Genomic DNA, 27,841 nt, shown 5'->3' with positions numbered 1-27,841 from the left:
TAAAAAAAAAAAAAAGATTGACTGCTAAACTGACCAATAGCAGGCCTGCATCTGCATGTAGGCGGGCAGACTTGACATTCTTCTGTTCTTTTCTGCACAGAAGCGGGCTAAAATTCCTGTAACTACCATATTTTGGCTTCATTTTTACACAGTGGGAGAAAGTGGCATTGCTAGTCATGGAAAAAAATATTAGACCAACCTTGTTTTTGGCAATTTCTTGTTCATTTTAATGCCTGGTACAACAAAAGGTACATTTGTTTGGACAAATATAATGATAGCAACAAAAGTAGCTCATAAGAGTTTAATTTCAGAGCTGATATCTATCCATTTTCCATGTTTTTTTTTTTATAATAACCAAAATCATTTTAAGTTCTTCTTGTTCTTGTTCATTGTAGTGCCAAAAACAGTGCTTTTAGGCATTCTGTGTTTTCTTTTCTGTCTGTTTTAGTCACATGATACACACAGGAGTTAGTACTGGATTGCATAACCATTGTTTCTGATGACTTTCGATGGTCTAATAATTTTTTACGCAACTATATACTTATATGTGTATATTTACAGACACAAACTTTACTTGAGCACATGTCTTACAATCTTATATCAGGATTTTTAATTCTTTAAGGCATATGGTCTGTTTTTTTTTTTTTTTTTTTTTTTTAATTTACTCTTCCCTGAATTATATATGCTGACTTTCTCTGCCTCAGTGCCTCTCAGACTAAAACATTTTCTTTTCTTTTCATTTAGCATCTTAATTAAAAACACATTAGTATCATTAGTGGTCCTCTATGCAAGCTGGTACCATCTGTCACAAGTGGTAAGTGGATGTGGAATACGGTTACACCAGATCTTAACAGCCTTTTACAGAGGAGCTTTATTTACCAACTTAAACCATATATATCTCTACTTAAAAAAAAAAAAAAAAAAAAAAAAAAACACTTTTAGGAAACATGTTTTTGTATGACCTTAAAGGAATATTTGAGGCAATCTGGCAAACTTGACTTTCAACTGACTACATTAGCGAAGGCCGTGAAGTCTCCAGTACACGTTGGGAGAAGGATCCAGTCATAAAACCTATCCAGAGTCGTTGGCGTCGTCACTTGCTGTGGAATAAGAGCGGCCTCACCATGCCTGCCAGGACCTTGGGAAGCTGGGAGGCAATGACCTCTGACATCATTTCTGGAAACTCCACTTTCATGGCGTCTGCTTGGATGAAGGTGCTCAGACAGAACAGGTTGACCTTCTTCACTATCTGTCCAAAAAAAAAAAAAGAGGGACTCATGTTTGTCTTGGTGCTGGAATGTAGGAGTTTATCTTATGGCACATAATGAGTTAATAGTAGGTAGTTGTACTCAGCCATACATCGTGCATGGCGTCCATCAGTTTGGTGAGGTGGTAGAAGCGCTGGGAGCTGGCGACCACGCCCTTCTCCTTCATGTGGATGGCTTTGGATAGTTCTCGGATGTAGTTTTGTCGCATCTCTTCAAATGCCGCCTGACTTTTGAGGCCCTCCAGAGGCACTGAGACCACACAGAACATAGTATCAGGATCAATACAAGGTAGTTTTACAAGCCTGGGGTGGAGAAAAACTGAAGAGAAGAATTGGGATAAAGATAAAAATCATGAAAGAAAATCATCCTTACGTCTTTTCTAATTTCAACTGGACTGATTTTTGCCCTTGAAATGTTTCGTCTAATCCTAAAAAGCTGATGAAGTCAATAACTGATGAAGTCTCTTGGATGACAAACAAAACGTTTTCAAGAACAAAACCAGTCCAGGTGAACTTTGAACGCAATTAAATAAAAACCTCATATATTCAAAAAGATTCAATTGAGGAATTTACAAGGAAAAATTGCCGTAAAAATGCAAGCTGCAAAACTTGGACAATAAAATAAAAAAACAAAACAACATAAAAATTCACCAAAAAAAAAAAGATGTCTAAACTCAAAACAACAAACCAAAAAAAAAAACAAAACTCGAAATTCTCAAATATCGGAGTCATAAATTTACAAGAAGAGAAACACAAAAAAAATATTCATTGTAAATTCATGATGAAATACCAAATATCAAGGCAAAAACTTGAATATTCTCTTGGATATCCTCTGAGATTAAATCAATTTATTTACAAGACAAAACTCATGAACTCTATGAGAATAGAATCGTAACTCTCTGAGATAAAATGAAAAAACAGTTCTCAAAGAGTAGACAGTCTTATATATTCAAGAAATAAATCAGGAATTCTGGAAGATTAAACTCATGAATGTAAAAATAAAAAGTAACTTTCTGTCTGTGACTAATGTGGTAAATTTCTGAGAAAAAAAGTCAGAAATTAAAGCCATAATATGCCAGAAAAAGCTTTCATTGACTTGGTATTCATAAAAGTTTTTTTTCTTGTTCATTTGTGACAAAATAACCCCCCCCCCCTTCCCTGACCCCACAATGTTTTGCAAATCTCAAACTCATATTTTACTCAACATAAAACATAGAAAACACATCAAACGTTAAAACTGATCGTCAAAAATACTCCCATCTTTTCATTTGAGTATGAAACTGTTGTGTTTTCAGATAAATCCAAATGTGAAATTGTTTTTGGAAACCGTGGACAGCCGAAAGTGACCATCCAGCTGGTTATCAGTATCGGCCTGTATCGGTGATGGTATGGGGGTGCATTAGCGACTACGGAATGGGCAGGTTTTCATCAATCTTGAGAGTATATATACATTTTAGAACAACATATTCTCCAATCTAGATGACGTCAAGAGAAGTCCTCACATATCACAGGAAGATAATGCTAACCCACATACTGCATCTATTATAACAACGTAGCTTCATTGTAGACGAGTCCTGGTCCTAAACTGGCCTGACTGACGTCCAGACCTTTCACCAGTTAAAAATATTTAGCAGATAATGGAACAAAATATTCCAGTCCAACAAAGACTCAAGACTGTTAAGGAGCTAGAATCATATATCAGAAAAGAATGAGTCAACATTCCTCTCCCAAAGCTCCAGCATCTGGTCTCCTCAGTCCCAGATGTTCATCAACTGTTGATAAATAAGAGGGGATGATACATGGCCATTCTAGGAACTTTTGGTACATTGGGTACATTTTCTCAGTTTTAACATTTGGTATCTTTTTTGTGTTCTATTGTGGATGAAATATGGGTTTATGAGTTTGGCCAGTCATTACGTTCCTTTTTTTATTTCTGTTTTACATAGCGTCACAACTTTTTCTGAACCAGGGTTGTAGATTATATTATAGATTTTGTTTCCAGAATATTTCAGATGGGTTTTTCCATGAAACTGGGTTTATTTTGGTTCCTGGCACTTTTCCAGCTTTTTAGACCCAATAATAAAAGAGAAATTTACATACATTTCCCCCAGGATGTACCTAATGATGACCTCAGATAACTTGCTCTGAGCCATCCCAAAATTAATTAATTTTTAATAAAATATTGGGGCCAAAAATTGGGACATGAAATGCTACCTAGGTGCCAGTACATTTCATCTTGAAAACATCACTTGAAACGGTCTTACATACCGCTATAAATGAAGACACTGTGTTAAATTTGATGATCCTAGTGGTTTTTCTAATCCAGACATGCAGGTTTTCTCAGTTTCATTCCAGGTTTTGGGTGTAACCCATTGTGTCCACTAGTGTTACATGCGGAACCTGCCCATTTAAACATAATCGCAAGTGATTTTGCAACAACGGCCATTTTTGTGAAACACTCGGCCTTGCATATTTTACTTCGATTCCCAAAATGTACCTGTGAGAGAATAGAAAGATATTCAAGAAATAGTAGCACATAATTTTTGCGTCCTTTTTACAATGTTACACACGGATTTTTGTATGCGTGCATCAAATAAAAATGTTATATCTGAAAAATAGTTTCTCTTTTATCTCAGTAAATATTTCTTTTTAAAATAGACCCACAGTATTTCCAAACTTACTTCATAACATCAGTCTACATATTGTTTGAATTTTTAGCCCCTCTGTCCTGATTTTAGGACCAGTTTCACAGAAGCACCCAGATAACTAAATAACAGTCAGTGATGAAGGTAAAATGCTGCTACATTAAGTCACAACTGGTCCTTGATAACAGCTGCTACATAAATTCTGTCAAGGTCCGTGTACTGAACTCCCTTTGTGCAGCTTTATGGAAGACGGTCACCAAAGTTTTACACTTGAAACACTGTTTTCTGAGCGAGGTTAAACTGGAAGTTGAAAACATGGCAAGAAAAAGTATGTTTGAGTCTGCTTGTCCCTACAGAGGTGCTCTGTCTTATACCTGTGTTGAGTAATATTATGGCTTTCATGCAGAGAAACTCCTCACGAGAAACCTGAAGATTCGCAAACTCCTGAGGGATGAACTGTATTGCCAGGCAAAGATCGTAAATCGGGGATCTCCTCATTTGCTCCCTATAAAAACACAAAGACGCAGTGTTTACCTCAAAACATTTAATGCATGAGAACCAATGTGAATGTTGTATCTTAAAATCAGAAGCAAAATAAGGGTTCAGGAGTTGACTTACTGGCTAAGAACCAGATCGGGAGCAAAGTATAAATATTCGCTGGTGACATTCTGAAAGGAACGCCACCCAAGAGAAAACACCATCAGGTTCATCCAGGAGTACTGGATCAGGGTCATCTGATCATTGATGTGAAGGTTACGAAATCCTTAAAGAAATCAAACAAACATTAAATTAGCTTTGTTAACGCAGCCTGTTGCATGAATGCTACAGAAGTGTGACATAATCCTCTGGGATCTGGTGGAAAAAGGTTTTTGGACACCCCATGCATTTGTGATATACTGCATTAAGAATCACTCTTACGCAGGGTTCCCACAGGCTCTTAAAAAGTCTTAAAGGTCTTGAATTTCCAAATCTGCATTTAATACCTTAAAAAAGTCTTTCAAAGGTATTACATTTGATATGGTAGGTCTTAACTAATGTTGCAATGAACTTGTTGACTGTGTTGTGTTTAAATGTGTCTGTTAAATGTCCAAAAAGCAAAGAAAGTAACATTCATCAACTCAGTTCCACCTGTTCCAACCCGATAATTTATACTGAAACTAGAAAAGCACTCAGAGAGCGCAGACCTCCGCCAAGGCAGATCACCCCCCCCCCCCCCCTTCACCACCAAAATTCAACAATTTGTTCCTTGTGCCAGTATCATCTTTTCCTGAAAATTTCATCAAAATCCATCCATAACTTCTTGAGTTATCTTGCTAACTAACTAACGAACCCCGATGAAAACATAACCTCCGCCATTCCTTAGTGGAGGTAATTAGGAACCAATTATCGCTAATTTCACAGAAATGACCACAGAACATTCAACACGTGTAGCTATTAGTCGCCCAAGAAAGCTGACTTTGGCAAGTTTAAAGAACAGCTCGCAAATGAAAAGTAAGCATGGGGAAGTGGAAATGTAGTAATGCCTGGTTGGAGAAAAGATTATTCTCCATCTGGTTGACACGAATGGAGGGGAACATGTTGAGGTTATTATCGTTAACGAAAACTAATGAAATGACGAAAACTAGAATTGAAAAAACATTTTTGTTAACTGAAATAAATAAAAACTATAATTAAAAGAAAAAATGATAACTAACTGAAATTGTATTGTGTGTTTACAAAACTAACTAAAATGTACAAAAATTATGGATAAAATTCCCTTTGTTTTTGTCTTTGTCAATGTCGGATAGATACGAAAACGATCTATTTCGCTCTAGCAATTTTAGCTGGCGGCACCATACGACATGTCACGGTCAGTCACTTGTGGTTTACAGTCGTCTTCTGGTCCACACTCTACCTAGAAATATGGAGACTAAAGTTGGGAGAAAGCAGCAGAGTCCTGTCTGGGATTTATTTGAATACGACGGAGAAGAAGAGAAAAGATACGACAAAACTAAAATTAATACTAAAACTAAACTAAAACTAAGCATTTAGAAAAAGATGAAAACTAATAAAAACTAGCAAACCTGCTCTAAAAACAAATTAAAACTAACTGAATTAGAGACAAAAAAGTCAAAACTAAATAAAACTAAACTGGAATGAAAAATCCAAAACTATTATAACCTTGGAACATGTTTGAAGCTCACTGCACTTTGTACAATAAATCAATTCAACTTGGAACGGTGGGAGTCAAGGCGTTGAAGTAAATAAATACATTTTCCTAAATTCTAGAAGTCACAAATTTTTGCCAGTATGGCATAGTCTTGGAAAGTCTTAAATTTAACTTGTAGAAACCCGTAGGAACCCTGTTAAGTCATTGGACTCTGCCAAGTATTGCTGCATTCTGCACATGCTCACTTCCGTCAAAAAACTGGATATTTCAGCAAGATAATAAAACACATGTTGAAACTGTCAAGAATTTACTTTCATTTTTTCTTGTTAATAATAATTTTTTTTTTTTTTTAAATTGCATTTGTTTGTGTCTGCCTGATTGCAGCAACACCTTGTAAAACAAAAAAAAAAAGTTTATCCGCGATTATATGATGACAATATTTGAGATTTGGTTAAAAAAATAAATAAATATTGTGTCAATCTTTTTCATTCCACTACTTTTGTTTTTCACTAATTTTTGTCCCAGTTTTCTTTTCCCTGTGCTACTCAGAAGACGTTAACCCATATGGAGTCACTTCATAATATTCATCTCTTTACAAAGCTCTGCATCCATTAGCGGCTACGACTAAGACCTTCAAACAAGCCTCACCTTTGGGTTAGGGTTAGGGTTAGATAAATACATTTTGCTAAATTCTAGAAGTCACAAATTTTTGCCAGTATGGCTATGAAATGGGCATGAATTCTGTTCTACGTAGTCTTAGAAAGTCTTAAATTTAACTTGTAGAAACCTGCAGGAACCTTGTTAAGTCATTGGACTCTGCCAAGTGTTGCTGCTTTCTGCACATGCTCACTTCCATCGAGGTCAAAACTGGATATTTCAGCAAGATTGTTGAAACTGTCAAGAATTTACTTTTATTTTTCTTGTTAATAATAATTAAAAAAAAAAAAAAAAAAAAAAAGAAATTGCATTTGTTTGTGTCTGCCTGATTGCAGCAACACCTTGTAAAAAAAAAAAAGTTTATCCGCAATTATATGATGATAATATTTGAGATTGGGTTAAAAAAAAAAAATATTGTGTAAATCTTTTTCATTCCACTACTGTTTTTCACTAATTTTTGTCCCAGTTTTCTTTTCCTGTGTCAATTAGAAGATGTTAACCCATATGGAGTCTCTTTACAAAGCTCTGCATCCAGTAGCGGCTACGACTAAGACCTTCAAACAAGCCTCGCCTTTGGGTCTCCATGGCGACGACTGCAGTGACCCTGAGCTTCGGTGAGCCATTACCTGGCAAAGACTTGGACCACTTGACGATCCACAGCAGCTGTTTCTCACACAGCCTGTTGAGGCTGTTGAGCAGGAGGTGGGGGACTTCGGGCTGCGAGTTTTCGTAACCGCAGTACACGACCTCCGGCTCGATGTTTTCCAGGATATTGATGATCTGCTGGGAGAACTGCACCTCGCGGATGCCCGGTATACAAGACATGGAGGTCAAGGCCTGGTTGTCGTTTGACATGGCCAAGTGCGACTGGAACATCAGGGACGGGGCCAAACCCAAGGCTTTCAAGGCCCCGAAGCGCTTCAGTTTCCTGCCTGTGACATGAAAACAAGGTCTGGTGAGATTTGATGAGAGGGAACATGATTTGTGCTTCTAAGGTGTCACAGATTTGGTGATTTTCCCTTCCTGTGCAAAGTAGAGACACAATTTGAGTCATAGGAACCACATTTACAGGGTGGGGAAGCAAAATGTACAATATTTTGAGGCAGGGATTGAAAGACAGTGTATGACCAATTAGTTTATTAAAAGTCATGAGAATTTATTTGCCACAAGAAAATTGACATAATAGAAAATGTTTTTATTCTATGTGTCCTCCTTCTTTCTCAATAACTGCCTTCACACGCTTCCTGAAACTTGCGCAAGTGTTCCTCAAATATTCGGGTGACAACTTCTCCCATTCTTCTTTAATAGTATCTTTAAGAAAGTCGACATTGCTGTGTGATGTTCTGTTGGTAGCATGTTCTAAAACGCCCCAAATAGCAGAATCCAGACGGTTTAGATCTGGGCTAGAAGGCGGCCATAAGCATGATTGAAGTGTTTTGGTGTTCTTGTGTAAGATTTGAACTTCAAATCATATTTTACTGCATTTCTAACGCTCTTGTTGTCTACCTCAAGTTCAATTGCCATTTTTCTCATGGATTTGGTTGGATCCTTTAGGATTTTGGATTTGAGAGCTTTAATAAAAGCTTCGGTACGTTTTTTGTTGCTTCCTCCACTTCCAGACTTTCTCCTAATAGTTTTGCTCATAGTCATTCTCTTCTTTCCATCTTCCTTCCTTCTTACCAAACAATTGACGTAGTGCCTGCTGAGAAAAAACAACTAAATGTTCATTGTAAATTTTGCTTCCCCACCCTGTAACTTTAACTGTAAGTAAGAATTCCCCGAACTTTTGCATATGATAGGACTCAGAAGAACTTCAAGGCCAAAATGAGTGCATTTGACAGGGAATATCTTCTATTTACTGTTTAACATGTGGGTGAAATAGAACCTAACCTAACCATCAGGACTCAGACGTAACCCTAACCCGAATCCTTTTATTCAGGTTTAGGATCAGGATTGAGTTTATAGTACAAGAAATGCATAGATTAGACATGATTTGGAAGAGAACATCCTCTGGGTTTTTTTTTAAATCCAATCCAACTTTATTTGCAAAGCACTTTAAAACAACTGCAGTGGACCAAAGTGCTGTACGGAAGAATAACACTGGTCAACAACAAATTTATTGTTTAAGTTTTTTGAGCTGATTTAGGATAATTTTGGTGTGCTGAATCCAAAAATCACATTAATTTTGCTCAATCAGGTCAACTTTCTGAACTATGCTACATATTGGCTTTTTAACATTTTTGCTTACATTTATGGGCATTTTCACATCATATGATACAAAATTCTTTCATATTTCTTGCAATAAATGAATTCTGAAGATTTTACTTTTGCCAATTTATGATTAATGTTTTTTTTTAATATTACAGGTGAATGAAATGGCTTCGACTAGAAGATCTTGCAAAAATAAGCCTGACGTATTCTGCTACATCTGCGGTGAATACACCATTGTACCTAACAGGAATCAAGTCACAAGTTTCATAAAGTGTGCTTACCAATCTTATTTTGGTATTAATTATTATATTTTGTGAGAAGATCCAATTTTTCAAAATCAAATTAGCAAAAAAAAACCTGACCTGATTGAGAAAAACAGATGTCATTTTTTGGATTTAGCGGTGCAAAATGGTCCTAATTCAGTTAAAAAAACCTAGACAACTTGCAAAAAACATTTTTTGTAACCCAGTGTAATTAAAACCAAAATAGAAGAATAAAATACCGAATAGATTTAAAGACATAGAAACTGTTAAATAAAGAAAAAAGGGCTATACAGAAGAATAAATACAACCCAAATAAAAAGAAAAAAAATACAAGAATAGATTAAAATGGGAGTGAAACCAAAACCACATGAGTTCAAACAGAGCTCCAATTGAACCCCAACCCTAAACCATAAACTCTTCCCTAAACCTAAAGCTACACATAGAGTTAGACTTAAACTTATTACAGTAAAAGACCTACATGCATGTATTTAACACAGTGGTTTTTAACCTTGTTGGAGGTACTGAACCCCACCAGTTTCATATGCGTATTCACCGAACCCTTCTTTAGTGATGGCCAAGCGGGGCGTGTCATCACGAATCACATGTAGGCCGTCAGGTCAACCCGGTTTTCGTTTCATCTCGCTCCGAACTTTCCGAACCACGCAATTTTGACATAAAAAAAAAAGATAATTGCATATAGTGTATCAAAAAGAAGTTCTGGTTGTACTCCTTCAGTATTTTTGTGATCGTTGTTTTATTACGGCACTAGCTCGGCTTTAGTGTAATACGATTTCTCCATCCGCGACGGTGCGTCGGTCGTCACATGATTGTAACTGACCAGTGCGGTGACCAAAAAATGTAAACAAACGCTACATGACTGCCTCCGTGGTTAACAGGAAGTAGCAAAAGTCATAACGATGTGGAAAATACTCAAATAATTCATCGTCAGACGAGTGGGAGAGATTATAAACACTTCCGGGTGTGTTGTAGTGCTATAAGCAACAACAATACACCGCGTATATTGGATGTCAATCAGAGAAAGAGTCTCCAAAGCCGTTTGTTTACATACACGGACCTAGCCCGACCTCCACCGAACCCCTGAGATTGACTCACCGAGCCCCTAGGGTTCGATCAAACCCAGGTTAAGAACCACTGAACCACTGCCAAGGAGGTTATGTTTTTGCCAGGGTTTGTTTGTCTGTCTGTCTGTTTGTCTGTCCGTTAGTGTGCAACATAACTCAAAAAGTTAAGGACAGATTTGGATGAAATTTTCAGGGTTTGTTGGAAATGGGATAAGGAAGAAATGATTAAATTTTGGTGGTGATCGAGGGTGGGGGGGCCCACGGGGGGGGCCACTGATCAGCCTTGGCGGAGGTCTGCGCTCTCCGAGTGCTTCTAGTTTAACATCTAGTTTCTGCATTTGCATGTGGCTGAAATACAACCTGAACAAACCCGTAACCCTACACTCTAAAACCATTGTTTCTGTTATTCTTATCGTTCTTCTTTTCATCTGAACACCTTGAAACATTCTTTTTTCTCACAGAACTCCTATTCTAAGTTATTGACAGATTTAGGGTTAGATTTGTAACAGAACAAGTATCAGGCCAATATACGTACATAAATTAGACTTCATTTTACAGGGAACATTTTCTATTTTCTATTATACATGTGACTCAAATGTAACTCTAAACTACAGGTGTCAAACATGCGGCCCTCGGGCCAAAAGCGGCCCACCAAAGGGTCTGGTCTGGCCCATGGGATGAATTTGTGAAATGCAAAAATTACACTAAGATATTAACAATCATTTTACTTTGATTAGAAATAATGACAACTCCAGATTTTTCTCTTTGTAAATGTAAACATTTTCATGTAATTTTACTGTATTTATACTAAAACAAACTATCATTTCTCAAAAAAAAAAAAAAAAAAAAAAAAAGAATAACCTGAGCAAATATAAGCAACCTGAAATGTCTTAAGAAGTGCAATTTTAGCAATATTTGGCCTGTTATTAAATATTTTGTGTATTTGTAGATCCACTGTGATCTGTGAGTTGTAATGCACGTGTGTAAATGATAAACTGACACATAATATTATTAAAATTGCATTTATTTTTGTTAAGAAATTTCACTTTGTTTACGTTATTCACATTGTTTTAACCCTTTCATGCATGAATTATGAGAACCTTAGTCAAGATTTTTTTTTCTGGAGTGTTTTTATACCTCCTTAGGCATAAAAAAAAATTGCGATGGAGTTTGTTTGTTTTTTTTCATGGAGTTACAAAAATGTCCATGCATTTAATTTTTTAAGTAAAGAAATATGTATTTAAAACCCAATATCAGAGAGTAAAATGAAAACAATGACATAAAAACATTTTTAAGGCTGCTAATTTGATGTTTTCTCACATTTTAACATACTCTAATGCTAGTTATTACCTCATATAATATGCAAAAAACAACTCTTTTTGTCTAACAAATAACAACAGATTTACACTTAAAAATGTTACTGCAGATCAGGTTTATCAAGAACAGCAAAGTTATAGTAATGGTTTGAATTGCAGTGTATTATGGGATGTTGCATAAGTGTCCACTGTGTTGGCTCATATGGAACTAAAATAACAAAACCTATGAATATACAAGAGAACGGCTGGAGAACAACTGTCCACTGGAGTGACCACAATGCATGAAAGGGTTAAGGATAATTTGTAGATGTAAACATTTTCATAATGTAGTTTTACTTTTTTCACCCTAAAACATGGAGAAAAGTTTGGAGTTGACATTATTTATATATTCTTATATTATTATTTTACTGGTTCAGCCCACTTCAGACCAAATTTGGCCGAATGTGGCCCCTGAACTAGAGTGACTTTGACACCCCTGCTTTAAACCCTAAAACCCTCCCAAAACTGATTTAACTGTAATTCTTTTTTTTTTTTTTTTTCAATACATACAAACATTTTCTCCCTATCCCTAACCCTTGCATTGATCAATAGTTGTTTTGTTTTTTTTTTAACCCTATGGATAAGGTTTAAGTTAGATAGGGTTATAATATATAACTTTAAGACCCAAACTCTTACATTAGACTTTTTTGACAGGGAATATCTTCTAGTTTCTGTGTTGAACATGTGACTAAAACACTTTCTAACCTGACTCAATGTAACCCCACCCTAACCTCTTAAAACCACAAAACTCTTCCATTTGCTATTTAACATGAATTCATCTTTTTTTTTTTTTTTATCTGAACACTTACAGACATTCCCACTTATGCTTGTCACACGTTCTACTCTTTTAATGGAACCCTAACTCGAGGCTTTCAGTAGTTTTATGCTTAGGCTTATATCAGAATAAGTGTAAGGCCTAAATGCATGGGCTAGACTTCATTAATAATGGAACATATTCCTGTTTCTCTGTTTAACATGCAGTGAAAACACATGCTTAACTATATTTTTTATCGGAGTGCTTCTATGCAACTGGATACATTTTGGTATCTGGCACTTTTCCAGCTTTTTAGACCCAATAATAGAAGAGAAATTTAGACATATTTCACCCCAGGATGTACCTAATGATGACCTCCGATTAATGCAAAAAAAAAAAAAAATACTCTGAGCCATCCCAAAATTAATTAATTTTTAATCAAATATTGAGGCCAAAAATAGGACCAAAATTGGTACAGGAAAAGCTACCTAAGTGTCAGTGCATTTGATCTGGAAAACATGGCTGTAAATAGTCTTATATACCGCTATAAATAAAGACACTGTGTTAAATTTGATGATCCTAGTGGTTTTTCTAACCCAGACATGTGGGTTTTTCATGAATCTCGGTCTTATTCCAAGTTTGGCGTGTAACCCATCGTGTCCACTGATGTTACATGCAGAACCTGCCCAGTTAAACGCATAAAAATCGTGAAAGATTTTGCAACAGCGGCCATTTTTGTGAAACGCTCCGCCTTGCATAATTAGTTCAATTCCCAAAATGTACCTGTGAGAGAATAAAGAGATATTAAAAAAAATAGTAGCCTGTAATTTTCGTGTCCTTTTGGCTGTGTTACATGCAGATTTTTGTATTAAATATAATGTAAAATAACAGAAAAAAAGTGTTTTATCTGAAAAATAGTTTCTCTTTTATCTCAGTAAGTATTTATTTTTTATTCCAAACTTGCTTCATGACATTAGTCTACATCTGGTTTGAATTTTTAACCCCTATGTCCTGTTTTTAAGACAGTTTCATAGAAGCACCCATATCTCAATTCACCACATTCACCAAGATCCTGTTTCGACAAACCTTAGCTTCATTTTTTTTTTTTTTTTTTTTCATTTTGCCTTTTTGTTTCCAGTTTTATCTCCATTCTAATGAGATCTGATTTTTTTTTTGTTTGTTTGTTTTTTTTTGGAGTATTATGTTGTAAAATCTCAATAAAATGTGAAACCATTTTAATAATTTCATTTAAGACAGATCAATAATAACTAAAGACAGGTCTCTGTGCAAAAAAAAAAACAAATAAATAAATACAAAATCTAACCAAATGTTACCTCCAAGCATCATTCCTGCTTGATAGCACTTTCTGAGGCGACACGCAGGGCAATTTTTCCTCCGGATTTTGTCCACAATGCAGTCATTTCGCCCGGCGCACAGATAGCTATGATGGCCTGTCGAGTGAAAAAGCAGAACAGACAATACACACAATTTTTTTAACAACGCTTGATTTCTCCAGTACATGGGGCGAAGGAGCAGCACATAATGAGGAGGAAAAGTACTGAAGGGGCTCTTGAGTATTAACACGGCCACTCCACTTCACTGCACGCTGTGGAAGCGTCATGAGGACGGATCTAAAGACGAAAATTAGATAGAGGCAAGGCTGTGAGGACAGAGTGACACGGCCGTGGTTAGACACAGCGGCTCTTACATATCGTATGTGAGATAACGAGAAAAACAAGTCCAGGAAGAAGAACACGGGGAACACTGGCTAATGTGATACTGCTGCTAATGACTTTGAACAACAACCATAGAAGGTCAATGGAGTGGCATTTGTTCACTCATATTAATGAACACATTTATTACCACCCTCCAAAAAAAAAAAAAAAAAAAAAAAGAGGAGGTAAGGGGTATTGTTTTTGGTTTGTGAACACTTTAGCAACAAAACTATTCGCTCAAATTGGGTTTATACATTGCCAGCGACTAGGGCTGCGTATCGGCAAGAATCTGGCGATACGATACAAATCACAATACTAGGATCACGATACAATATATCATGACGCTGTTAAAAAGGCAATTTTTGTTTCTCTTTTTTTTTCAACGATTATTTCCTTGAAGAACTGAATTACACCCGAAATCTGCACAAATACAAAACACATTTTTATTAGATCGCAACAGGATCTGACGCTGTATCACAAAATTTTCCTGTGTTCAAACTCAAATTATGTTTTACAGACGTTACAGTTTAAGGTCCCGTTCAAATGTTCATATTCTATTAGTTCAGAACTAGCATCATAACATTATTTTTGTGCAATCCCAACAAAGGAACTAACATTGTTTCATGAAACAGTGTTAAATAATAATAAATAGAATAGAAACAAAAAAGAAAAACAGGATAAATACCTAAAAATATCAATACAGTAATTTTTAATATCGATACAGTATTGTGACATGAAATATCGCAATATATTGCAGAACTGATATTTTCTTACAGTCCTAAGTTCCGATTTTTTATGAAATTTTCAAATCTTTTTTTTTTTCCTATTTACTTATAATGGGCAAAATTTCTATAAAAACATCAATTTTGTTTCAATTTACTTCAAACTTGGCACATATATAGAGGCAATTGTTATACATCATTGACATAAAGCTAAGGCGTATGTATTTTTTCACATTTCGGGTACATTTTTTTTTTTCATCATTTACCTAACATTATAAAGTACAGGGAAATCAGTTAAATAAAAGCAACCATAAATTCGTCATTTCTAATTAACTCATTCTGACATCATGATGACATCAGCTGGATCGATGCCATGCGAGGGGCAGGGTTTGTTAGGCCTGGCACCACTTGTTTTGCTTCGGATTTTAAGATACAACATGCACATTTGTTCTAATGTTTCGAGGTAAACGCTGCTTCTTTGTGTTACTATAAAAACGGCAATTTTGTTTCAGTTTACTTCAAACTTGGCACATATACAGTTGTGGAAAAAATTATTAGACCACCTCTTGTTTTCTTTAATTTCTTGTTCATTTTAATGCCTGGTGCAACTAAAGGTACATTTGTTTGGACAAATATAATGATGATATAAGTTAACCTTGACCCGGAAACAAGTAGATTTTTTAAAGTTAGCACCAGAGACTATTTATTTATCTTATAACTGTGTATATGTTTTGTCAGTTTTAGTATATCTTATCTTCTATATCAATATATTTTTATATAGTTTTATTAGTTTAATTATATCTTGTATCTTTACCTATATCCTTGTACAGCACTTTGGGCACTTTTTGTTGTTGTAAATGTGCTATAGAAATAAACTGGACCTGGAAACAAGTGGATTTTTTTAAGTTCTGCAAAAAAAAAAAAAAAAAAAAAAAACATTATTACCATGTCACGTCGTTCTCAAAACTTTTGGCCATGAGTGTACTGATACTGCCAAATCAATTATTTCATTTAATATTGATTTTTTTTTCCCCATTTTGTTTTCATTCATAAAACCTTAAGTATGTATTAAAAGTGGTTTTCTAATTTTACAGCAAACTTGTCATTATCATTGATACTAATACAAAGTTAAACATAAACATAAAGTCACAGAAAAAAATTATTAGACCTCCCTTGTTTTCTTCAATTTCTTGTTTATTTTAATTCCTGGTACAACTAAAGGTACATTTGTTTGGTCAAATATAATGATAACAACAAAAATAGCTCATAGTAGTTTAATTTCAGAGCTGATATCTATCCATTTTCCATGTTTTCTTGATAATAACCAAAATCACTTCAGTTCTTACATCAATATCTATGGCATTGTACTGACAAAAACAGTGCTTTTAGGCATTCCATGTTTTCTTTTGTCTGTTTTAGTCACATGATACACACAGGAGTTAGTACTGGATTGCATAACCATTATTTTTGATGATTTTTGAAGGTCTAATAGTGTTTTTCTGTGACTGTATAATGGCTGAAATTTCAAATGTCTATAAAAGCATCAATTTTGTTTCAATTTACTACAAACTTGACACATATATAGAGGCAATTGATATGCTGACATCAGCACACGCATAGACATGATGACATCAGCTGGATCCATGCCAAAATAAGCTACAAAACGTGCGAGGGGCGGGGTTTGTTGTGCCTGGAACCACTTGTTGAGATAAGCATTAGCTCATAGATCAGAGTGTTTGTTCTTTATCCAAATGAAAATTCCAGACTTTTTTAAAAACTGCTTTTTTTCCCCCTAGACCTTGACTTTATGTACTTTTACATTTGTGCGTCTACTTTTTTGGTTGAGATTGTACCTGTTGTGTGTAGTAGAAAAGTTAATTTTACTAAATGTATGAATGAATGAATACATAATTTGCAGTAAATTATGTTTTACTGACAGAAACGTTTTCAAAATATATACTGAACAAAAATATAAATGCACGACTTTTGTTTTTGCTCCCATTTTTCATGAGCTGAACTCAAAGATCTAAAACTTTTTCTGTGTACACACAAGGTTTATTTCTCTCAAATATTGTTCACAAATCTGTCTAAATTTGTGTTAGTGAACACTTGTCCTTTGCTGAGATAATCCATCCACCTCACAGGTGTGGCATATCAAGATGCTGATTAGACAGCATGATTTTTGCACAGGTGTGCCTTAGGCTGGCCACAATAAAAGGCCACTCCAAAATGTGCAGTTTTATCACACAGCACAATACCACAGATGTCACAAGTTTTGAGGGAATATGCAGTAGTCATGCTGACTTCAGGAATCTCCACCAGAGCTTTTGCCTGTGAATTGAATGTTCATTTCTCTACCATAAGCCATCTCCAAAGCTGTTTCAGAGAATTCATGAAGAAGACTGTGCGAGGAAAATGGTGGTCACACCAAATACTGACTGGTTTTCTGACCCCCCTGGACCACCCAATACAGTAAAAGTGCACATTTTAGAGTGGCCTTTTATTGTGGCCAGCCTAAGTCACACCTGTGCAATAATCCTGCTGTCTAATCAGCATCTTGATATGCCACACCTGTGAGGTGGATGGATTATCTCAGCAAAGGACAAAGGAGAAGTGCTCACTAACACAGATTTAGACAAATTTATGAACAATATTTGAAAGAAATAGGCCTTTTGTGTACATAGAAAAAGTTTTAGATCTTTGAGTTCAGCTCATGAAAAATGGGAGCAAAAACAAAAGTGGTGCGTTTATATTTTTGTTCAGTGTATAAAAATCACAAAAGTGCACACAAATGAATTTCTAGAGAATCATTCCAGTACCAACCTTTTAGAGAAATCATATCAGGTTTTTCTATACTTTCCTCATGTATTTCTTATCTTACAAGATTACGTGCCTTTATTCATACTCTAAAATTTAACTATGAGAGAAACTTTTTTTCCATATTTTATTAAAACTTTTACACAAAATGATACTCTTCGCCCGAAGGTTGATTCTACTTAATTGGAAGGTCTCCCATCCCCCGTTAGATGTCCGGTGGGTACGTGAGGTGCTTTACAATCTTAAGGTTGAAAAGTTGAGATTCTCTCTTAGAGGCTCAATTAAATAATTTCATACCACTTAGGATCCATTTTTTCGGTATTTCGATTTTTTAAATTTTCCTCAGAATATAGATGATTAAACATCATTGACAAAGAGGGGAAAGGAGAGGAAAGGAGGGAATGAGAAATTATGTGTAGTCTTTTCCTTTCTTCTCTTATTTCTGTGTACTATACTACCTTTTTTTTTTTTTTTTTTTTTCACGATTTGAGTTCCTTTATCATTATTTATGGTTTCTGTTTTTGATTTTCTTTTATGTTTTTCCTTATTTATTTATTATTATTATTATTTTTTTTTTTTTTTTTTTGGCCTGTGGGTTGGGTGGGTGGGAAGGGATGGGTGTTGACAGTCAGATATGTCATTCTTGATTGCGCATTGACTGTTACGAATTGATATAATGTCTGTTGTGTTCATTGAAAACGATCAATAAATATAGTTGAAAAAAAAAAAAAAAAAAACTTTTACACAAAATTCCAGACTTTGTAAAGTCTGGAAAAAAGCTTGTCAAAATTCCATACTTTTTTAAGACGTTCAAAACCTGCACAAGCACCCTGTAGATGTAAACCTTTAGTTTTTTAATTTCTTCATTTGTTTTCTTGTCAAAAATATCAAAGTTGTAGCCTGTGGCAGTCTCTGGCTTGTGCATTATGTGCGGCTCCACAGGGCAGCATTACTGGGGGGGAAGCAACATGCCCCCCCCCCAAAAAAAAGTAAGAAAAATTACAATGTGAAAAGTTTTTCATTGTGTAATGCAGTGTTTCTCAACCTTTTTTGTATTTTAATTGTATTTTATTGTGTTTTAATGGTATTTTAATTGTATTTTAGTTGTAATGTTTATTTGTACTTTGCACTGTAAAGCACTTTGTGACTGTCTGTGAAAAGTGCTCTATAAATAAAATTTACTTTTTTGAACAAAGCCCCACTAACGGCAGCATCCGTCTTATGCTGCCCCCCCTATTCCCGGAAGAATGTGGGAGTGGGGGAGTAGGGAGGGAAATGTGGTACGTTATTATAGAAGAACCATGATGGACCTGTATGTAGAGGATGTCACCACCCAAAAATAAATTGGGGCGGGGGGGGGCAAAGTGGTGTCTTGCACAGGGTACCATTCAAGCTAGCACCCCCACTCGTTGTAGCCTATAAATCAGAGGTGTCAAACTCATGTTAGTTCAGGGTCCACATACAGCCCAATATGACCTGAAGTGGGCCGGATCTTTAAAATATTAATACAATAATATATAAATAGCATAAATTCCAAAATTTGGATCCCTAGTTTCTATGTTTTAGAGTGAAAAAAGGAAAATTATACTATCAAAATGTTTATATCTACAAAGTATCCTTTAAAAAAAATGTGAAAAACATGAACAAAACGAAATTTATTAAGAAAAAAAGTGTAAATTTAACTATTTATGCCATTATTTTGCCTCAGCTTCTCATTTTCAGACATTCCTTACAACTTACAGATCACAGTGGATCCACAAATACACAAAACATTTAATAACAGGCAGGATATTGGTGCAATTACATTTCATTCTCTTGAGACATTTCAGGTTCGTATTTGTTCAGGTTCACATTTTTTGTAAAAGGCTAGTCTGTAAATGTAAAAATGTTTGTGTAATGTTACTGTTTTTACATTAAAACAAAGAAAAAAATTGTGGTTTTCATTACACTGGTCAACAACAAATGTATTGTTTAAGTTTTTTGAGCTGATTTAGGATCATTTTGGTGTGCTGAATCCAAAAATCACATTAATTTTGCTCAATCAGGTCAACTTTCTGAACTATGCTACATATTGGCTTTTTAACATTTTTGCTTACATTTATGGGCATTTTCACATCATATGATACAAAATTCTTTCATATTTCTTGCAATAAACGAGTTCTGAAGATTTTACTTTTGCCAATTTATGATTAATGTTTTTTTTAATATTACAGGTGAATGAAATGGCTTCGACTAGAAGATCTTGCAAAAATAAGCCTGACATATTCTGCTACATCTGCGGTGAATACACCATTGTACCTAACAGGAATCAAGTCAAAAAAACCTGACCTGATTGAGAAAAACAGATGTCATTTTTGGATTTAGCGGTGCAAAATGGTCCTAATTCAGTTGAAAAAACCTAGACAACTTGCAAAAAAATTTTTTTTTGTAACCCAGTGTTATTTATACTTTATTATGATAGTATTTTACTGGTCTGACCCACTTCAGATTGAACTGACCTAAAATTATTTTAACATCCTTGATTGTGAAAATCTTTAGTGTAATTTTTGCATTTCACTAATTCATCCCGCAGGCCGGATTGGACCCTTTGGCAGGCCGGTTTTGGCCCCCGGACCACATGTTTGACACCCCTGCTATAAATGTAAATATTTTGCTGAAAATTCTCAAATTTTGACTCCGAAAAAAATGCTATCTGTCCCAGAACAGTGAGCAGAAAGAGTAGGGAGATTAAAAAAAAAAAAAAAAATTAACATGTAAAAAAGTAAAATCTTCTTTTTTATGACAGACTTAATGGTACCAGTGGTGCAGTATTTAGAAACCCTAAATACTTTGGACGTGTTGGAGCAGAAAAAGCAGTACTGTTACTTATTTTCTAGTGTATTTTTCTGGTAAATGTGACAGTGATTTGTACTTTTTTTTTTTCTGCAGAACTGTTAAAATGTCTTCAACGCAATAAAAAAAAAAAAAAAAAAAAAGTCTAGTGCACGGAGAGAAAAAAGGAGAAAAAAACACAACTTGGAACTTAACTGAAAAAGTATTGAGTGTTTCTGTTCCGTCCTCACCTTCGACTGCTCGTTTAAAAAAGACTTTACAGCTTCCACAGGTTAAGACTCCGTAGTGACAACCAGATGCTTCGTCTCCACAGATCACACACAGCCTCTGAGGCGGCATACTGCGAACGGAAGAGAATAAAAAAAAAAAAAAACATCCTAGGATTAAATCATCTCTAGTACTGACTGCACCCAACACACCAACTAAAGCTGGAGTCAGTCTGAAATGTTAAGAAAAGGTCAAATGCAGCAAAAAGGAATCATTACAAGTACAAATATCTGATTTGGATCATTAACTATTCATGCAAAAGCAGCTTCGATACTTTAAAGTCATGTTTAATAGCTGTGGAAATGTTACCAAGTCAAAGAAAAAGACAGAAAAGCATCATATTCTCTTGTCTTCTGCACTAAAAACCATCTTATTTTCGTCATAGTCTGATAAATTTGGGATTATGCAGTGACTAATAAACATGCAGGCAGTGATAATAGTCTATTCGGTGACGAAAATGTCATAAATGATTCAGAATGTCAATGTGTCCCAAGAAATGTCATTAATACAGTAGATTATTGAAGTGATTTAACCCATAAAGACCTACACCTATTTTTGTGGTGACTTATAAATGGATTTTTCTCTACCTCTAACTATGACCAAGTGATTTATCACCATTTATTATAATATCGTCCCCTTCCTAGAATAATTGCTTAAATTATTTATCTCAGGAAACACAAAAAACATAACCAGAAATTGACCATTTGATGATTTAGGTTAAAAAAAAAAAGCCAGTTTTGTCAAATAAACACTTTTAGGATGGTGACTATACCATTATCTGTTGCATATTTTTGTATATTTAATTTACTGAACATGTAGAGTTAATAAAAGCTCAGAGTAAATTCAAAGCTTATATGAAAACAGGGTAAACTGAAAGAAACGTTACTTTTTTTTAACAAAATTTATCATCAATTCCACATAAAAACAAGCATCTACCACCATATAACATTATATTTTGGGTTTTTTTTTTTTCAGATTTTAAAGGAAACACAATTGAATATTTGATGATTTAGACAAAAAAAGAGACTTTCATAACTGACTATATTATCTGTTGCATTTTTTGAGTGAAAATTACATATTTTCTTAGATTTAATTTACTGAACATGTAAGTATTAATAAAAGCTCAGAGTAAATTCAAAGCTTATATGAAAAACAGAGTAAACTGAAAGAAATGTTAATTTTTAAGAAAAAAAAATTATCAGCAATTCTACATAAAAACAAGCATCTACTACCATATAACATTATATTTTGTTTTGTTTTGTTTTTTTTTCGGATTTTTAAGGAAACACAATTGAATATTTAATGATTTAGACAAAAAAAGAGACTTTCATAACAGTGACTATATTATCTGTTGGATTTTTTGAGTGAAAATTACATATTTTCTTATATTTAATTTACTGAACATGTAAGTGTTAATAAAAGCTCAGAGTAAATTCAAAGCTTATATGAAAAACAGAGTAAACTGAAAGCAACGTTACTTTAAAAAAAAAAAAAAAAAAATTATCAGCAATTCTACATAAAAACAAGCATCTACTACCATATGACATTATGATATTATAATATTACCCTTTTTCTTTTTTTTTTTTTTTTCAGATTTTTCAGGAAACACAATTGAATATTTGATGATTTAGGCAAAAAAAAAAAGAGACTTTCATGATGGTATCTATATTATCTGTTGCATTTTTTTGAGTGAAAATCACTTATTTTCTTAGATTTAATTTACTGAACATGTAAGTGTTAATAAAAGCTCAGAGTAAATTCAAAGGTTGTCATCAAAAACAGAGTAAACTGAAAGAAATGTTACTTTTACAGCAAAATGTGTCATCAATTCTACTTAAAAACAAGCATCTACTACCAGATAACATTATAATATTACTCTTTTTTTGGGGGGGGGGGGATTAAGTGTTTACCATCTAGATTTCCATTTCAGCTCAAAGTAACATGAAAACTGAAGAAAAGGGACTTTTTCTGCAAAATATATCTTTAACTGAACGTAAAAAAATAGCATCTAGACCCACTGTCATTTATCAAACATGGGTTTTACTGGTGAATCAATGTTACAGAAGATAATAGTGTTTCCATGTTCACTACAGAGACTAAAAAAAACATCTAATGCTGCTGAAAAGACAACAAACTACATTTTACCTGATTTATTTCACTAGTGATTCACCCATAAGGACCCAGTGTGACATTAGTGTCAGTTCCCAAATGAATTTGTCTCCATATTTAACCATCCTTAAGTGATTGATCACCATTTATTACAATATTATCTCCTGTATTTTGTGTTTTTTTCAATGAAAATGAGGTATTGTCCAATATTTAATTTACTGATCATGTATGTTCATAAAAACTCAGAGTAAAGTTGAGGGTTATTATATCAAAAATAGAGAAAACTGAAGAAAAAGTGTCTTTTTCAGCAAAATATATCAATAACGGAGCATAAACATTATAGTATTACAATTTTTTGGGGGGCGGGGGGGGGGGGGGGGGGGGGGGGTTAGGTATTTACCATCTAGATTTCCATTTCAGCTCAAAGTAACATGAAAACTGAAGAAAATGGACTTCTGCTAAATTAACTGAATATAAAAAATAGCAAGTAGACCCACTGTCATTTATCAAACATGGGTTTTACTGGTGAATCAATTTATAGAAGATAATAGTGTTTCTATGTTCACAAGAGACTAAAAAAAACATCTAATGCTGATGAAAAGACGACAAACTGCATTTTACCTGATTTATTTCACTAGTGGATAAGTGTGACATTAATGTCAGTTCCCAAATTAATTTTTCTCCATATTTAACCATCCTTAAGTGGTTGATCACCATTTATTGTAATATTATATCTTAATATTACATCTTCTGTATTAAAAAAAAAAAAAAATCTTTATATATACATATATATATATATATATATATATATATATATATATATATACACACACACACACACACACACACACACGTATACATACAGGGTGGGGAAGCAAAATTTACAATATTTTGAGGCAGGGATTGAAAGACAGTGTATGACCAATTAGTTTATTGAAAGTCATGAGAATTTATTTGCCACAAGAAAATTTCCATAATAGAAAATGTTTTTATTCTATGTGTCCTCCTTCTTTCTCAATAACTGCCTTCACACGCTTCCTGAAACTTGCACAAGTGTTCCTCAAATATTCGGGTGACAACTTCTCCCATTCTTCTTTAATAGTATCTTCCAGACTTTCTCGTAATAGTTTTGCTCATAGTCATTCTCTTCTTTCCATTCTAAACAGTCTTTATGGACACTCCAACTATTTTTGAAATCTCCTTTGGTGTGACGAGTGCATTCAGCAAATCACACACTCTTTGACGTTTGCTTTCCTGATTACTCATATGGGCAAAAGTTTCTGAAAAGGTATGGATAATAGTGTTAGGTATGATTATGACATCAATATATGTTTGGTTTCAAAACAATTGACGTAGTGCCTGCTGAGAAAAAACAACTAAATGTTCATTGTAAATTTTGCTTCCCCATCCTGTATATATATATATATATATATATATATATATATATATATATATATATATATATATATATATATATCATCTTCTGTATTTTTTTTTTTTTTGTCTTTGTTTTATTTTTTCAAAGAATATCAAGTATTTTCCAACATTTAATTCACTCATCATGTATGTGCATAAAAGCTCAGTGTAAAGTTAAGGGTTCTTAGGTCAAAAATAGAGAAAACTGAAGAAAAAGAGTCTTTTTCAGCAAAATCTCTCATCAATTTGAACATAAACCCAGTGTCTCCATCCACTGTCATTGATCCAACTCCATGGGTTTTACTGGTGAATCAGTGTTGTAGAAGATAACAGTGTTTCCATGGTAACTATGGAGCCTCTGAACATCCAAATGGGTCATATCTGATGACCATGAAAAGATGACAAACTATATTTTACACCAATTATTTCAATGGATTGATAGAATTAGTGGATCAACAGGTATTAAACAGTTTAGATCAGTAGATGGTGGATTTTTTCGGGTCTTTATGAGTTAAAAAGTTCATAATATTTTAGATTAGTAGAGGATTTTTGGGTCAAATATCAGAGCATCAGGTTGAAGACTATAGTTACCCAGGGAATGAGGTGAAAGGTGAGGGGTTCCTCTGAGACATGGCCTGGTTCTGGACCCCATCGAACCCTCCTCCGTGCGTGAAGGGGTCCTCGTTGGCCCCCGTGGACTGACCCCAGAACTGGGACTCAGCCGGTGAGCTCTGCATCTGCCACCGGGGAACCTCACTCTTGTAGACGGACAGTTGTTGAGCCGAACTGGCGTCGAAGTTCATCCCGGTTTTCCCGGATGCGCCACACCTGGAGTCGGTCCTCACCTGGGCCAGAGGAGGAGGAGGAGGAGGAAGGGGCTCCGTCTGGTTCAGATCGATCAGAAAACCCGGGGATCCTTCTTGGTTCGTCCGTGGAGGAGCCGCGTAACCGGTGGATTCCGCGTCCCCGAGCCCCAGATGCGGCTGCTTCCCGTCGGATTCACAGCAGGGGTCCAGAGGGGGGATGTTGGATGGTGCGTCAAAGCTGGGACAAGGTGGCTCCATGATCACAGAAGGCTCTTTTTCATCTTTTATGTATTTACACGATCCGGTTGAGGAGGACAGGCGCAAAGTTTCAGACGCGCCCACGTTCGTCCTTTGCACTTTCATAAAATCTTCCCACGGCACGGTGTCACACTTGAGAAAATCACTACTACGATCATAAAAGTGTTTTCCAGAAAGAGAACTATCGAGTAAGTTACAGTCTCTGTAAAGTGCGTCTGCGCCACTTGGAATCCCAGTTTGATCCAGTGCGCCAACGTGTCCAAAATTACGCACGGACGACGCGGACATGCAGGGCAGAAACTGCGACTCGTTGGATACTTTATTCTCATTGTATCCACTTTCTATCGAGTTACATACTCTCGAATCGGTAGAATCTGAGATGGAGGTGCTGATGGTGCTCATTCTTCCGTCGAGTTTACTTTCCATGGAGTTGCGCGCGGCGGAGACCAGAGTGCGCGCAGAGACAGGACGGTGCGTGTTCAGCTGTGGCGCACGGACCTTCTGTAATCCGCCTCCTCGTCCAAAAAGGCTGTGACTTCGCCTTTTTTCCACAGAGATATAAGTCACAGTAATTTAACAGCTGGTCAGAAAAGAAAAGAAAACTAATTTTCCGTCCATTTGTGATAAAAAAAAATAAAAAAAAAAGAACAAATTCAACCAATAAATAACGTTTTAAGTATTTTGCCAGATTTTTGGTGTCATGTTTCAAAGATGATTTAATCTTCTTTTTCTTATTCAGATAAGTCCAAGAGTATTTTTTTTAATCCTTGAGACTAAACAGTCATTCCTTTAACAGATGCCAAGAAAAGAGACAAGTTGAACAAATGTATGGACTTCAGCTCAGAGCAGACGAACACAGCCAATGAGGATGAGCAGACTGCTGCTTCAGTCTCCACCCTAGTGTTTATGAATGAGCTCCAACTGCTTAAGACAAATACATATAATCAGATGTGTCAAACATATGGTCCGCGGGCCAGAACCGACCGGCCAATGGGTCCAATCCGGCCGCAGGATGAATTTTTTTTAACCCAGAAAGACTCAAACTATCTAGTCATACACTCTCAAAAGTAGAGGTACCAGCTTGTACTTAAAAGGGTACAAATGGAACCACAGCACCAGTTTGGGAGTCATTCTGGTCTTACATAGACTGTAACAAATTTTACCGTTAAATACAGTCTACTCTCGTTAAACCGCCCGCCGTTATACCGCCATTTTCGCTCACCGCCGACCAAAACCATTGCACAAAAATCCCCAATGCATTATTCCATTAGCTACCGCCATTTCCGCCTTTCGCCATCCGCCAGCCCAGTTCCATGCACAAACAACACTTATTCCATTGATTTCCTGACCGTTATACCGCCAGCGTGATTGCCATTGAGTACACATAAATTTTAACAATGCGCTGAAACAAACGCGCCAGATGCTGATCGCGACAAGCTACGAGTAGGTCTACGGAACGGCCACCGTTCATTTATCGCAGAACACTCAGTAGGTCAGGATGTCGGGAAGAGGACGTGGGATTAAGCCAAAGCCTCAAGAGGATGGGGTGTCATTTCCCGACACGGTATAATAATGCTTAAAATGTTTCCCCACTTTAAATGATCCCTTACAACATAACAGAATCAAGATTTATTTAGAAACGCAATTAAAACGGGTTAACGGAGGCAGCATAGACATCATATAGTAAAGACATGCACATTATGGACGCAACCCGTTGTAACGCCATTTTCGCTATACCGCCAATTTGGCCGTGAACAGAAGTTGGCGGTATAACGAGAGTAGACTGTAACAGTAAAATACTGGCAGCTAGAGTTGCCAGCATGTTACTGTTATTCTACAGTAACTCTGCTGTAATCTACAACTACAGTTTCTTGCTGTAAAAAGTATTACGGTACTGGGCTGTATTTAACCCTTTCATGCGTGAATTATGAGAACCTTAATCAAGATTTTTTTTTTCCTGAGTGTTTTTATCCCTCTTTAGGCATGAAAAAAAACAATGTGATTGAATTTTTTTTTTTAAAAATCAACCTGTTTTTCATGGAGTTACAAAAATGTCCACTCAGCTACACCATGAATTTTATTCTTGAAGCAAAGAAACATGTATTTAAAACCCAATATCATAAAGTGATATGAAAACAGTGTAATGAAACCATGTTTAATGCAGCTAATCTGATGTTTTCGCACATTTTAACATATTCTAATACTAGTTATTTCTCACTTCACAGAGATAATATGCAAAAAATAAATATTAACAATTGATTTCCACTCAAGAACCAATCAAGAACAGCAAAGTTAGAATAATGGTATGAATTGCAGTTTATGAGATGATGCATTTAATTTTTTTAGTAAAGAAATATGCATTTAAAACCCAGTATCAGAAAGTAAAATGAAAACGATGAAATAAAAACATTTTTAAGGCTGCTAATTTGATGTTTTTTCAGATTTTACCATACTCCAATGCTAGTTATTACCTCATACAATATGCAAAAAACAACTCTTTTTGTCTAACAAATAAC

General features: G+C 35.3%; 1 protein-coding gene across 2 annotated transcripts; it reads right to left on the bottom strand.

Moving 5' to 3' along the window:
• Positions 1-634: 634 nt before the first annotated feature.
• Positions 635-25,877, bottom strand: pgr (progesterone receptor). Of its 2 annotated transcripts, none has more exons than XM_030153128.1 (8): positions 24,853-25,877; positions 20,700-20,809; positions 13,718-13,834; positions 7,345-7,650; positions 4,531-4,675; positions 4,287-4,417; positions 1,360-1,517; positions 635-1,249 (listed from the first exon to the last, which is right to left on the bottom strand). In XM_030153128.1, the coding sequence occupies exons 1-8, from the start codon at positions 25,749-25,751 to the stop codon at positions 1,094-1,096; spliced, it is 2,022 nt and encodes a 673-aa protein (XP_030008988.1). In that variant the 5' UTR covers positions 25,752-25,877; the 3' UTR covers positions 635-1,093. The 2 variants fall into 2 exon arrangements, with proteins under 2 accessions (XP_030008988.1, XP_030008989.1); XM_030153129.1 differs by having other exon boundaries at positions 1,188-1,245.
• Positions 25,878-27,841: the final 1,964 nt, after the last annotated feature.

The sequence above is a fragment of the Sphaeramia orbicularis genome, chromosome 13 (assembly GCF_902148855.1).
Source record: "Sphaeramia orbicularis chromosome 13, fSphaOr1.1, whole genome shotgun sequence".
NCBI lineage: Eukaryota > Metazoa > Chordata > Actinopteri > Kurtiformes > Apogonidae > Sphaeramia > Sphaeramia orbicularis.
Note: the sequence above shows the minus strand (reverse complement) of the source record. Positions and strands in the feature narration are given on the sequence as shown.

What these genes read in the sequence shown, in the direction of transcription:
- pgr (XM_030153128.1), bottom strand. Translation starts at nt 25,751, where the DNA reads ATGGAAAGTAAACTCGACGGAAGAATGAGCACCATCAGCACCTCCATC. An exon ending in GTGGTCCAAGTCTTTGCCAG is followed by an intron (nt 4,676 to 7,344) that starts GTAATGGCTCAC and finishes GATTTCTTTAAG; the next exon opens with GATTTCGTAACCTTCACATC. An exon ending in CATAATATTACTCAACACAG is followed by an intron (nt 1,518 to 4,286) that starts GTATAAGACAGA and finishes GTGTGGTCTCAG; the next exon opens with TGCCTCTGGAGGGCCTCAAA.